The sequence below is a fragment of the Perca fluviatilis genome, chromosome 3, assembly GCF_010015445.1.
Source record: "Perca fluviatilis chromosome 3, GENO_Pfluv_1.0, whole genome shotgun sequence".
Lineage (NCBI taxonomy): Eukaryota > Metazoa > Chordata > Actinopteri > Perciformes > Percidae > Perca > Perca fluviatilis.
Genome location: NC_053114.1, coordinates 46,116,195 through 46,127,752, shown reverse-complemented (window position 1 = coordinate 46,127,752; position 11,558 = coordinate 46,116,195). Strand labels below are relative to the sequence as shown.

The window sequence follows — 11,558 nt, the reverse complement described above, 5'->3', positions numbered from 1 at the left end:
AAAAAGGTATTTTATTATAAATCAAAACTAGTAACTTTAAACAAAGAAAAAGAAATGAGGTGTGAGAATGTCATAATGTAAGGTGTATGCAAAGTGCATGGATGAATGAATCTGTATAGGTGTAAATGACTGAATGAAAACTAAGTAGAACTATAAAGGAACAAACCAAACCAAGTCATACCTGGAGGAGCAGAGAGAGAGAACAAAGTGATTAGAGGAAACTTAAATACCTGAGCCCAGGTGGCTCCAATCTACTAACGACCCCTCCCTGCCTGCAGTAGGAACCTCCCCTGCACAGCAGAGGCGGGGTCGTAACATCCCCCCCCCTTAAAATGAGGGTCCCACCCTCAGCCCAAAATTTGGCCCAACTTATTCAAAAAGTTCCCCAAAAAATGGGAGGAAAACAACAAACAAAACTCAATCCCGGTTCTTAGCAGTCGCCCTGTGTCCCGTGGCTGACTGTCCATAGCCATAGTTCTGGTTGTATCCAGATTGATTCCAGTTCTGACCTTGGCCTCCACGGCACCTGCCGCATCCTCCGTATCCACGGCCGCCATACTGCTGCTGCCGGTAGACTTCTGTGGGCTGGGCTATTTTAATCTCACACTTCCGTCCACCGACATTGTGGTATTTCTTCTCCATAACCTTCTTGACAGAAGTCTCTTTTTTATATGTGATGAACACGAATCCCCTCCTCTTTTCTGTCCTTGGATCTTGTGGAAGCTCAATGGTCCCAACCTCTCCAAAGGATCCAAAGTACTCCTGAATGACTTCCTTTGAGGTGTCCGGGTCAAGGCCTCCCACAAAGATTTTCTTGACTGGATCCTTCTTCATGGCCATGGCTTTCTTTGGGTCGATCCCTCTGCCATCTAGCCTGTGCTCCTTCTGTTCCAGAACCTTTTCCACACTGACGTCTGAGTGTTTAAAGAAAATTAAGCCAAAGCCTCTTGACCGGCCTGTCTGCTGGTCCATTTTTATGGTACAATCTGTCACCTCACCAAATTTGGTGAAGTAATCTTTAAGATCCTTCTTGCTCGTTTCCCAGCTGAGACCACCAACAAACATTTTCCCAACATTCTCCTTGCGTGAGGCAGAGCAGGTAACAGCACAACCTGGAAATACCTCTGGAGACGCACAGTTGCAATCTGGAGATACCTTTACAGGGAGTACTGAAACTTTCTTCTCAAAGATGTTTATTTTGCCATCCGCCCACACCTTACTACCTGCCAAGTCATTCCCCAAAATCATGTGGACTCCCGCTACTGGCAACCACATTTAAGGGTAATGTCATGTAAAGGAGAAAAGAATGGAACTAATCCCATGCCACGTGTCAATACACAACTGCCAGTATCAGACTCCTTGGAGAACGGCAAAACAGATTCCAAAACAAAAGAATCTAAAGCTCCAGTGTCTCTTAAAATCCTAATTGGAACATTGTGGCTGCCATCTACCAAAGACACTACACCATCTGAAATAAAGGCTGAAAAATCACCTTTGAAAGACTCAGAACCAAACTCAACTATTGGCTGAGAAAACTCACCCTGGTGGTCAGAGGCTGCAACAGGAACTGCCATCACAGCAGGTTTAGCTTGACCTAACTTTCTTGATTGAAGTAGAGGACAATCTTCCTTCCAATGTCCTTCAACAAAACAGTAGCGACAGCTAACCAGTGCTGTAGGTCCCCCAGAACCTAACTTCTGCTGAGGCCTTTGAAACAAAGCTCCAGAAAAAGATGACCTACTAGTCCCAGGAGTAAAGTTATCTTTATAGTACATGTCACTGTTTGACTCAAAATGGCTTTTATGAGTTAACCTGTACTCATCTGCAAGAACTGCTGCATCACTTGGAGACTTAACTTTACGTTCATTAATGTATGTAGCAACCTGGTCAGACACAGAATCTTTGAACTGTTCCAACACAATCAAGTTAGACAGACCCTCAAAAGTACTAACTTCAGAAGCAGTGCACCAACGATTAAATGCAGAAGTCAAATCTCAAACAAACTCAGAATAGGTTTGTGAATCTTGCTTTTCCCTATAACGAAAGCGTTGACGATATGCCTCCGGCACAAGCTCGTAGACCTTCAGAACTGCTGATTTAACTTTAGCAAAAACTTTACTATCAGCTACACTCAGTGCTGAAAACGCCTCAAGTGCTTTCCCGGTCAGTGCACATTGCAACAACATAGTCATATCCAAATCTGACCAAGCCTTAGCTCCCGCAATACGCTCAAATAGAATAAAGTACGTATCCGGATCTGATTCATCAAATTTAGGCAACAAACAAAGATTCCGTGACACATCAAACTGTGGTACTCCTTCTGGCCTATTAACATTTTGTAATCGCGCTATTTCCAACTGCAACCGCAACAACTCCCTCTGCTGCTCAAAAGTCAATGAAGGGCTAGACTGAAAACTAGCCCCCTCACCACTAGCAGACTGTCCCCAAAGAACACCTTCCTCTCTAAGACCCTGCTGTAATCTAGCCTTAATGGTCTCTTTAAGTTTTTTTATCAGCAATCTCAATCTGATAATGGTCAGCAATTTCAATTAACTGCTCCTTAGTACACAACTCTAATGCGAACTCTGAAGGAGCCTGAACAAAACTACTCAAAATGGAAGACATTTTCCTCAACCAATATAACTATTACAAATGCTGAGAAAAAAAAATACACAACTCACCCGCTGCCAGTCTGGGTTTAAGGACAGGAACCACACTCCACTATCCTCCAAAACAACTAACTAACTAACTAGCCCCTGGTCTTCGTGCAGTCACATGTGGTGGGATTTTATGCACACAAAACCAGCGGGGTGGAAAAGACAACCAGAACCTGGTGGCCCCCCCCCCCTCCCGGAGGTGCTCACTCGACCGATGTAGGGGAAAAGGAAAAAAGGGAAGCTCTACCCACGTTCACTGCCACCTAAAACAAAAACACCACGAGCCTCCTATGGACACTCGCTGATAAGCCTAAACAGGAGAGGACTCCCACCTAAACAAAAACCCAGAACAGGCCCAAAGTGAATTGCTAACCAATTTAGCTATAAAGCTAACTGAATAAGAGGAACACATAGCTCTCAATGCTCTCTCCAATAATATTGGCCATACCAAAGCATCCCCTCAAACAAAAGTTTGGCAATCTAAGCAAAACTAACAAAACTACTAACCCAAATAAACTACAAAACAAATAAGCCAAACTACAAGTAAACAAAACAAATCAATAAGGCAAAACCAGTCTAAACAAAACTTTAATCAACTATTGAAAATTGTCAAAGTAAACTCAAACACTAAAGCAAGACTAAAGTATAATTAAATTTAGCTTAAAGACGAGCCCCCACTTGTCACAAACCGGCTCATGGCCTGTGGCAAAGAAATGAGGGGACACCAACAACAAGCATAGGCCAATCAAAAAGGTATTTTATTATAAATCAAAACTAGTAACTTTAAACAAAGAAAAAGGAATGAGGTGTGAGAATGTCATAATGTAAGGTATATGCAAAGTGCATGGATGAATGAATCTGTATAGGTGTAAATGACTGAATGAAAACTAAGTAGAACTATAAAGGAACAAACCAAACCAAGTCATACCTGGAGGAGCAGAGAGAGAGAACAAAGTGATTAGAGGAAACTTAAATACCTGAGCCCAGGTGGCTCCAATCTACTAACGACCCTCCTCTGCCTGCAGGAGGAACCTCCCCTGCACAGCAGAGGCGGGGTTGTAACAATATCAAGCCCACTTAACTTCCCACTTAGCCTCCCACAAAGACTCCTGCATAGACTTCTTTGTCTTTGCCCTCTGAGTCTTCGTCCGATGAGGCTGCCGCTGAAGTTGCCACTTCAATATTATGCCAATGCCAATATTAAATACAAGTAGGTGATTGGTATTGCCTGCAATACCAATCCACCCAGCTAATCAGTCAACAAAGCACCTGCACACTCATTAAAACTACACTCTCAACTAAACACTTCACACTTAGCTAGATTGAAAGTAAGCAGTTTCAGTCACTTTAAGTAAAACCACTAAATTCTTGCCCAAAAACACAGTGAATCCAGCAAACACACACAACAGAGGTAGAAAAAGCAACAGAACCCAAGCAAAGTAAGTTTCCTCAGATGTCAAAATGCACAATAAGTCTTGGTCTGATTTGAGCTGACTTAAGTAGTTGGCTGCAGCTGTGGAGACAACACCCAGCTAATCAGTCAACAAAGCACCTGCACAGTGATATCTCTAGGATTCGTTGAGATATCTGCCTGTGCTGATGCTATTGATAGCAGCTCTGGACTCGCTTTGTTTTAATTTCAGAGCTAGCAATTTGCTTGGTTTACAACCATTAAATTAAAATGTTATTTGTCTAATATATTTTTCCAAACTTTAGGCTTTATTAAATTTAAACTGCCCTTAAATTCATCAATACATCCTCTGCTATCTTTCAACAATATAAATGTATTGTTTCCTTCCTGTTGTCTGTCCAGACTGAGTTGGTGTAATATGTCAGAGAGAAGCTGTGAAGCTCTTTCCTCAGTTCTCAGCTCCCAGTCCTGTAGTCTGAGAGAGCTGGACCTGAGTAACAACAACATGCAGGATTCAGGAGGGAAGCTGATCTCTGTTGGACTGAAGAGTACACACTGCACACTGGAGACTCTCAGGTCAGGATTCAATAACCCATTCAACTGATGACCATTTAAACTGATTAACTTTAGTTGATAAACAGCTGACATGTAGCAGTATGCTGATATGATAAACTTGGGCAGTACTTATTAGACTCAGAATTACTTTACATGAGGATTTTCTCCGTGAACCATCACCTTATCGTGGTGGAGAGGTTTGTGTGTCTCTGTGAACCTGAGGGCTGTGTTGTCTGGAGCTTTGTGCTCCTGGTAGGGTCTCCCAAGGCAAAGTGGTCTCAGGTGAGGGGCCAGACAAAGAATGGTTCAAAAACCCCAATGGAAAAACAAGGTAGAAATGGAGTGACCCTGCCCGGAGGAAGCCCGGGGCCCCCGTCTGGAGCCAGGCCCAGACGGCGGGCTCGGCCGGCGAGCCTGGTGGCCGGGTTTGCCACGGAGCCCGGCCGGGCACAGCCCGAACAAGCTACGTGGCTCCCATCTCTCCAGCCCATGGGCCCACCACCTGTGGGAGGAACCGCTGGGGTCGGGTGCGCTGCCACATGGGTGGCAGTGAAGGTCAGGGGCCTCGATGGACCAGACCCGGGCAGCAGACGCTGGCTCTGGGGACGTGGAACGTCACCTCTCTGTGGGGGAAGGAGCCGGAACTGGTGCGGGAGGTGGAGCGCTACCGGTTAGATCTGGTGGGGCTTACCTCTACGCACAGTCTCGGTTCTGGAACCGTACTCCTGGATAGGGGTTGGACTCTTTTCTTCTCCGGAGTTGCTCAGGGTGTGCGGCGCCGGGCGGGCGGGTGTGGGGATACTAACAAGCCCCCGGCTGAGCGCCGCTACGTTGGAGTTTACCCCGGTGGACGAGAGGGTCGCTCCTCACGCCTGCGAGTTGTGGGGGAAAACTCTGACTGTTTTTTGTGCATATGCACCAAACAGGAGTTTGGAGTATTCGGCCTTCTTGGAGACCTTGAGTGGAGTCCTGCATGGGGCGCCAGTGGGGGACTCCATTGTTCTGCTGGGGGACTTCAACGCACACGTGGGCAATGATGGAGACACCTGGAGAGGCGTGATTGGGAGGAACGGCCTCCCTGATCTAAACCAGAGTGGTTGTTTGTTGTTGGACTTCTGTGCTAGTCATGGATTGTCTATAATGAACACCATGTTCGAACATAGGGATGCTCATAAGTGTACCTGGTACCAGAGCACCCTAGGCCGAAGGTCAATGATCAATTTTATAATCGTTTCATCTGATCTGAGGCCATATGTTTTGGACACTCGGGTGAAGAGAGGGGCAGAGCTGTCAACCGATCACCATCTGGTGGTGAGTTGGATCAGGGGGTGGGGGAAGACTCTGGACAGACCTGGTAAGCCCAAACGTGTAGTGCGGGTAAATTGGGAACGTCTGGAGGAGGCCCCTGTCCAACGGACTTTCAACTCGCACCTCCGGCGGAGCTTTTCGTGCATCCCTGTGGAGGCTGGGGGCATTGAACCCGAGTGGACAATGTTCAAAATTTCCATTGCTGAAGCTGCGGCGAGGAGCTGTGGTCTTAGGGTCTTAGGTGCCTCAAGGGGCGGTAACCCACGAACACCGTGGTGGACACCGGTGGTCAGGGAAGCCGTCCGACTGAAGAAGGAGTCTTTCCGGGATATGTTATCCCAGAGGACTCCGGAGGCAGTTGCAGGGTACCGGCGGGCCGGGGGGGCTGCAGCCTCTGCCGTTGAAAGAGGCAAAGCAGCGGGGTGTGGGAGAAGTTTGGAAAGACATGGAGAAGGACTTTCGGTCGGCACCAAAGTGCTTCTGGAAAACTGTTCGCCACCTCGAGGAGGGGAAGGGGAACCATCCAAGCTGTGTACAGTAAGGATGGGACACTGTTGACCTCAACTGAGGAGGTAATAGGGGTGGAAGGAGCATTTTGAGGAACTCCTGAATCCGACTAATACGCCCTCTATGTTAGAGGCAGAGCTGGAGGATGACGGGGATTGTCGTCGATTTCCCAGGCGGAAGTCACTGATGTAGTCAAACAACTCCACAGTGGCAAAGCCCGGGGATTGATGAGATCCGTCCAGAAATGCTCAAGGCTCTGGGTGTGGAGGGGCTGTCCTGGTTGACACGTCTCTTCAACGTTGTGCGGGAAGTCTGGAACAGTGCCAAAGGAGTGGCAGACCGGGTGGTGGTTCCCCCTTTAAAAATGGGGACCAGAGGGTGTGTGCCAATTACAGGGGTATCACACTTCTCAGCCTCCCTGGTAAAGTCTACTCCAAGGTGCTGGAAAGGAGGGTTCGGCCGATAGTCAAACCTCAGGTTAAGGAGGAACAATGCGGCTTCCGTCCTGGTCGTGGAACAACGGACCAGCTCTTCACTCTCGCAGGGATCCTGGAGGGGGCCTGGGGAGTTGTCCCAACCGGTCTACATGTGTTTTGTGGATTTGGAGAAGGCGTATGACTGGCTCCCCGGGAGATACTGTGGGAGGTGCTGCGGAGTATGGGGTGAGGGGGTATCTACTCAGGGCCATCCACTCTGTACGACCAAAGTGAGAGCTGTGTCCGGGTTTTTCGCGGTAAGTCGGACTTTCGTTCAGGTGAGGGTTGGCCTCCGCCAGGGCTGCGCTTTGTCACCAATCCTGTTTGTAATATTTATGGACAGGATATCGAGGCGTAGGGTGGGGAGGGGTTGCAGTTCGGTGGGCTGGGGATCTATCGCTGCTTTTTTGCAGATGATGTGGTCCTGTGGCATGATCGGCCTGCGACCTTCAGCACTCACTGGATCTGTTCGCAGCCGAGTGTGAAGCGGTTGGGATGAGGATCAGCACCTCTAAATTGGAGGCCATGGTTCTCAGCAGGAAACCGATGGAATGCCTTCTCCAGGTAGGAATGAGTCCTTACCCCAAGTGAAGGAGTTCAAGTACCTTGGGGTTTTGTTCGCAGTGAGGGGACAATGGAGCGGAGATTGGTCGGAGAATCGGTAGCGGGTGCGGTATTACATTCCATTGCTACCGTTGTGACGAAAAGAGAGGCTGAGCCAGAAGGCAAAGCTCTCGATCTACCGGTCAGTTTTCGTTCCTACCCTCACCTATGGTCATGAAGGCTGGGTCATGACCGAAAGAACGAGATCCAGGGTACAAGCGGCCGAAATGGGTTTCCTCAGGAGGTTGGCTGGCATCTCCCTTAGAGATAGGGTGAGAAGCTCAGTCATCCGTGAGGAGCTCGGAGTAGAGCCGCTGCTCCTTTGCGTCGAAAGGAGCCAGTTGAGGTGGTTCGGGCATCTGGTAAGGATGACCCCTGGGCGCCTCCCTAGGGAGGTGTTCCAGGCACGTCCAGCTGGGAGGAGGCCTCGGGGAAGACCCAGGACTAGGTGGAGGGATTATATCTCCAACCTGGCCTGGGAACGCCTCGGGATCCCCCAGTCGGAGCTGGTTAATGTTGCTTGGGAAAGGGAAGTTTGGGGTCCCCTGCTGGAGCTGCTCCCCCCGCGACCCGACACCGGATAAGCGGACGAAGATGGATGGATGGATGGATGGAGGATTTTTCATTGTTTACTTTTGTTAAATAATTAAATACCACAGATGATTTCAAAGATTTATTACACATCTGGACCAAAGTGTACCTGGACAACAGACAAACATAAAATAAACACATGGCTCCACATATTGACAGAGGGTTCCTGTGTGTTCTGTGTGTTTTTAGTCTGTCAGGCTGTCTGATCTCAGAGGAAAGCTGTTCTGCTCTGGTCTAAGCTCTCAGCTCCAACCCCTCCCATCTGAGAGAGCTGGACCTGAGCTACAATCATCCAGGAAACTCAGGAGTGAAGCTACTGTCAGCGGAATGGAAGGATCCACTCTGGAGACTGGACACTCTCAGGTACAAACACTAATAAACAAAAAGGAGATATTTGTGTAAGAAGTTTTAAAGGACAACATCTCCAGGAACTATAATAATAACTCCCTGTTGTTAGTAATTGATGTAGTTTGGACACATCTCTGTATGTTAAAGGAATTGTCTGTGGTTTTAAGAAACCATCTTTTTTTCCCTCTTTCCCAGGATCAAATCAGTTTCATCTCGACAGACAAAGGTCAAGGACAGGTTTAGCCTAGCTTAGCACAAAGCAATGTGCTTTCTACGCTGTGAGAAGAGTGTGTGAATGAAGCATTAATCTACTATTTCGGCAGACTAGTAAGCTAGCTGTTTAAAATGTCAGTTACCGGTGCTGCATGGCTCATGTGATGGATCAGAGACGTACACTGATGTCTCTTCTCCAAATTCCTCTTGTGCTGGGAGAGTACTGATTTCTTACGTTCAAAAGGTCTTTCAAAACACTCTTTCCTATTCCCTGCGGTGCAAACACAACATATGTGTGTGAGAATGATGTAATGTTGATGTTTCTTTACAGAGAAAGGTCAACTGTTGCACCAAATGCTTGGTCTTGGGGGAATTGTTGGGTCTATGTAAAATGATAGTGTGGCAGTGCCGCAGGCATTTTTTTAGAACGAAGCTGCGTGTGTGTGTATGTGTGTGTGTGAGTGATGTAATGCCTCCCCCACCTCCTCCTTTCAGGGTGGAGCCTGCTGGAGTCAGATGGTTGACACCAGGTTTGAGGAAGTGTAAGTGTGTTTTTAATTTCATTCATAAAACTGTGACATCACTCATTCACTCCTCTGATGTTCATCAAAGGGCTGATTGGTTAATAACTTCAGCTGTGTTGTGTCTCCTCTCCGTCAGATTCCTGTGAACTTACACTCAACACAAACACAGTAAACAGATACCTCAAACTGTCTGACAACAACAGGAAGGTAACACATGGGAAGGAGGTTCAGACATATCCTGATCATCCAAAGAGGTTTGACTGTCCTCAGCTGCTGTGTAGAGATGGTCTGACTGGTCGCTGTTACTGGGAGGTTGAGAGGAGAGGACATGTTATTATATCAGTGAGTTACAGAGGACTCAGCAGTAGAGGAAACTGTGATGACCGTTTGTTTGGATGGAATGATCAGTCCTGGAGTCTGTTCTGCTATGATGGTTGTTACTCTGTCTGTCACAATAAGAGAGAAACATCCATCTCCTCCTCCACTATCTCTGATAGAGTAGCAGTGTATGTGGACTGTCCTGCTGGCACTCTGTCCTTCTACACAGTCACCTCTGACTCACTGATCCACCTCCACACCTTCAACACCACATTCACTCAACCTCTTTATCCTGGGTTTGGGATCTGGTCTTCTGGTTCCTCAGTGTCTCTGTGTTCTGTGTAGGATGGAGAGCCTCCTCCTGTTTCTTACTGCTGATCAGTTGAGTCTGTACAGGATCACACTTACAGAAATATGTCAGGTTATTGTTATAAACTAATGAATGAACTTTGTATAAAATAATTCTGAATGATTGAACAGATTCCTCGTTAAAATTGCAAACTTCTTCTTCTTCCAGTGTTTTTAAGATGGAAGCTGTGATCATGAAATTGTAGAAATGCTGTTGACTTGTCATGTTTTGTTTTGAATTCTGTCTTTTTTCGAATCAACTCTGTACAAAATAATTCTGAACGATTGAAAAGATTTGTCATTAACATTGTAAACTTTAGGGCTGCACAATATATCGTTTTGTTTTTATCGCCAATGCGATATCAGCTGGCCTAATATACATATCGCGATAGACACTCAGAGGCAGTACTTGAGTCTGGACTCAAGTCCTTTTTCTATTGTCTTGGACTCGTTGGCATTTCGACTCAGACTTGTCTTGGACTCACCAAATATTCTAGTTGGTCTGGTCTGTGTCCTGCACGAAATCCTTTTTCAGTTCAAGAATGTGACCATGTCAGTTTTTTACTGTGTTGCTTGTTAGTTACATTTTCCATCTGCTGTCCGGAATGTTGTTGTTACACCAGAATATACAGACTCAACATCTAACATGTAAAGTTGCAGCTTTTATGGGACTTAATTTTCGAGTACTTAGGTTCAATTGCAGCATGATCTCGAGCCAAACAGCCCCCAGAAAGCTTTTTTCCGGTCAGAGTTAGAGCGTAAGCGGCGTTATCAGCTGAATAGCTTAGCGTAGGGCTAATGGATCCGAAGTGTCTTTACATTACCCCACTAATAATGCCGAAATGATACCAAACGTCTACAGTAGTACAAATAGGTTATGCATCTCAAAACGATGGATTGTTAAGCAGTACACCAGAAGTTTATGTAAATAACACTTGCCTGCTGGCTTCTGCTCTCGCTGCTGCTGCTGCTGTTACTACGGGGGCGTAAGAGTGCTTAGGGACATTTAAAATTACAAACCGAAAAGAGATGCAACAAAAATATTTATTAATTTAATGATTAAATAAGGTAATGTCTCCAAACTTACCTCAATTATTACTTGTCTCCTGCTAGTTATACTACAGCACTAACTTTAAAAAATAAGTTAAATTAAAAAATATTTTTGTTGCATCTCTTTCGGTGTTGTAATTTGTAGATGTCCCTAAGCACTGGTCTTACGCAGCAACAACAACAGCAGAGAGCAGAAGCCAGCAGGCAAGTGTTATTTACATAACCTTCTGGTGTACTTACAAACTTTACAATCCATCGTTTTATGAGTGCATAACCTATATATACTAGTGTAGACCTTTGGTTATCTTTAAGAGACACTTTGGATCCATTAGCCTCTGCGCTAAGCTATTCAGCGGCTAACGCTACTCTACGCTAACTCTCCCAATGTTAGACCCAGGTGAAAAAAGCTTCTGGGGGGTGTTTGGCTCGAGGTCATGGTGCAAAGGACCCTAGGGTGAAATTACTCCGAACCATCACTTTAAGTGAAATAGGTATACTTAAAGTAAATAATGTGGCCAACTTTGATCCTTTCTCGGTCTTGACTATCTATCAGTTGGACTTGGGCTTTACTTGGTCTCGACTAGTCCTGTTCTTGGAGTTGTCTTGGGCTTGACAAAGGTGGACTTGAATTCAGCCCTGCTCAGAGATG

General features: G+C 46.3%; 2 protein-coding genes across 2 annotated transcripts; one reads left to right on the top strand and one right to left on the bottom strand.

The window, feature by feature from the left end:
* Nucleotides 1–417: 417 nt before the first annotated feature.
* On the bottom strand, nucleotides 418–1,248 carry LOC120556540 (heterogeneous nuclear ribonucleoprotein A/B-like). Its single transcript, XM_039796184.1, has one exon. The coding sequence runs from the start codon at nucleotides 1,246–1,248 to the stop codon at nucleotides 418–420; it is 831 nt and encodes a 276-aa protein (XP_039652118.1).
* An 808-nt stretch (nucleotides 1,249–2,056) lies between these two features.
* LOC120556539 (stonustoxin subunit alpha-like) lies at nucleotides 2,057–10,529 on the top strand. Its single transcript, XM_039796181.1, has 4 exons — nucleotides 2,057–2,075; nucleotides 8,348–8,471; nucleotides 9,165–9,211; nucleotides 9,330–10,529. Exons 1-4 carry the CDS (start codon nucleotides 2,057–2,059, stop codon nucleotides 9,854–9,856), a joined length of 717 nt encoding a protein of 238 aa, XP_039652115.1. The 3' UTR covers nucleotides 9,857–10,529.
* Nucleotides 10,530–11,558: the final 1,029 nt, after the last annotated feature.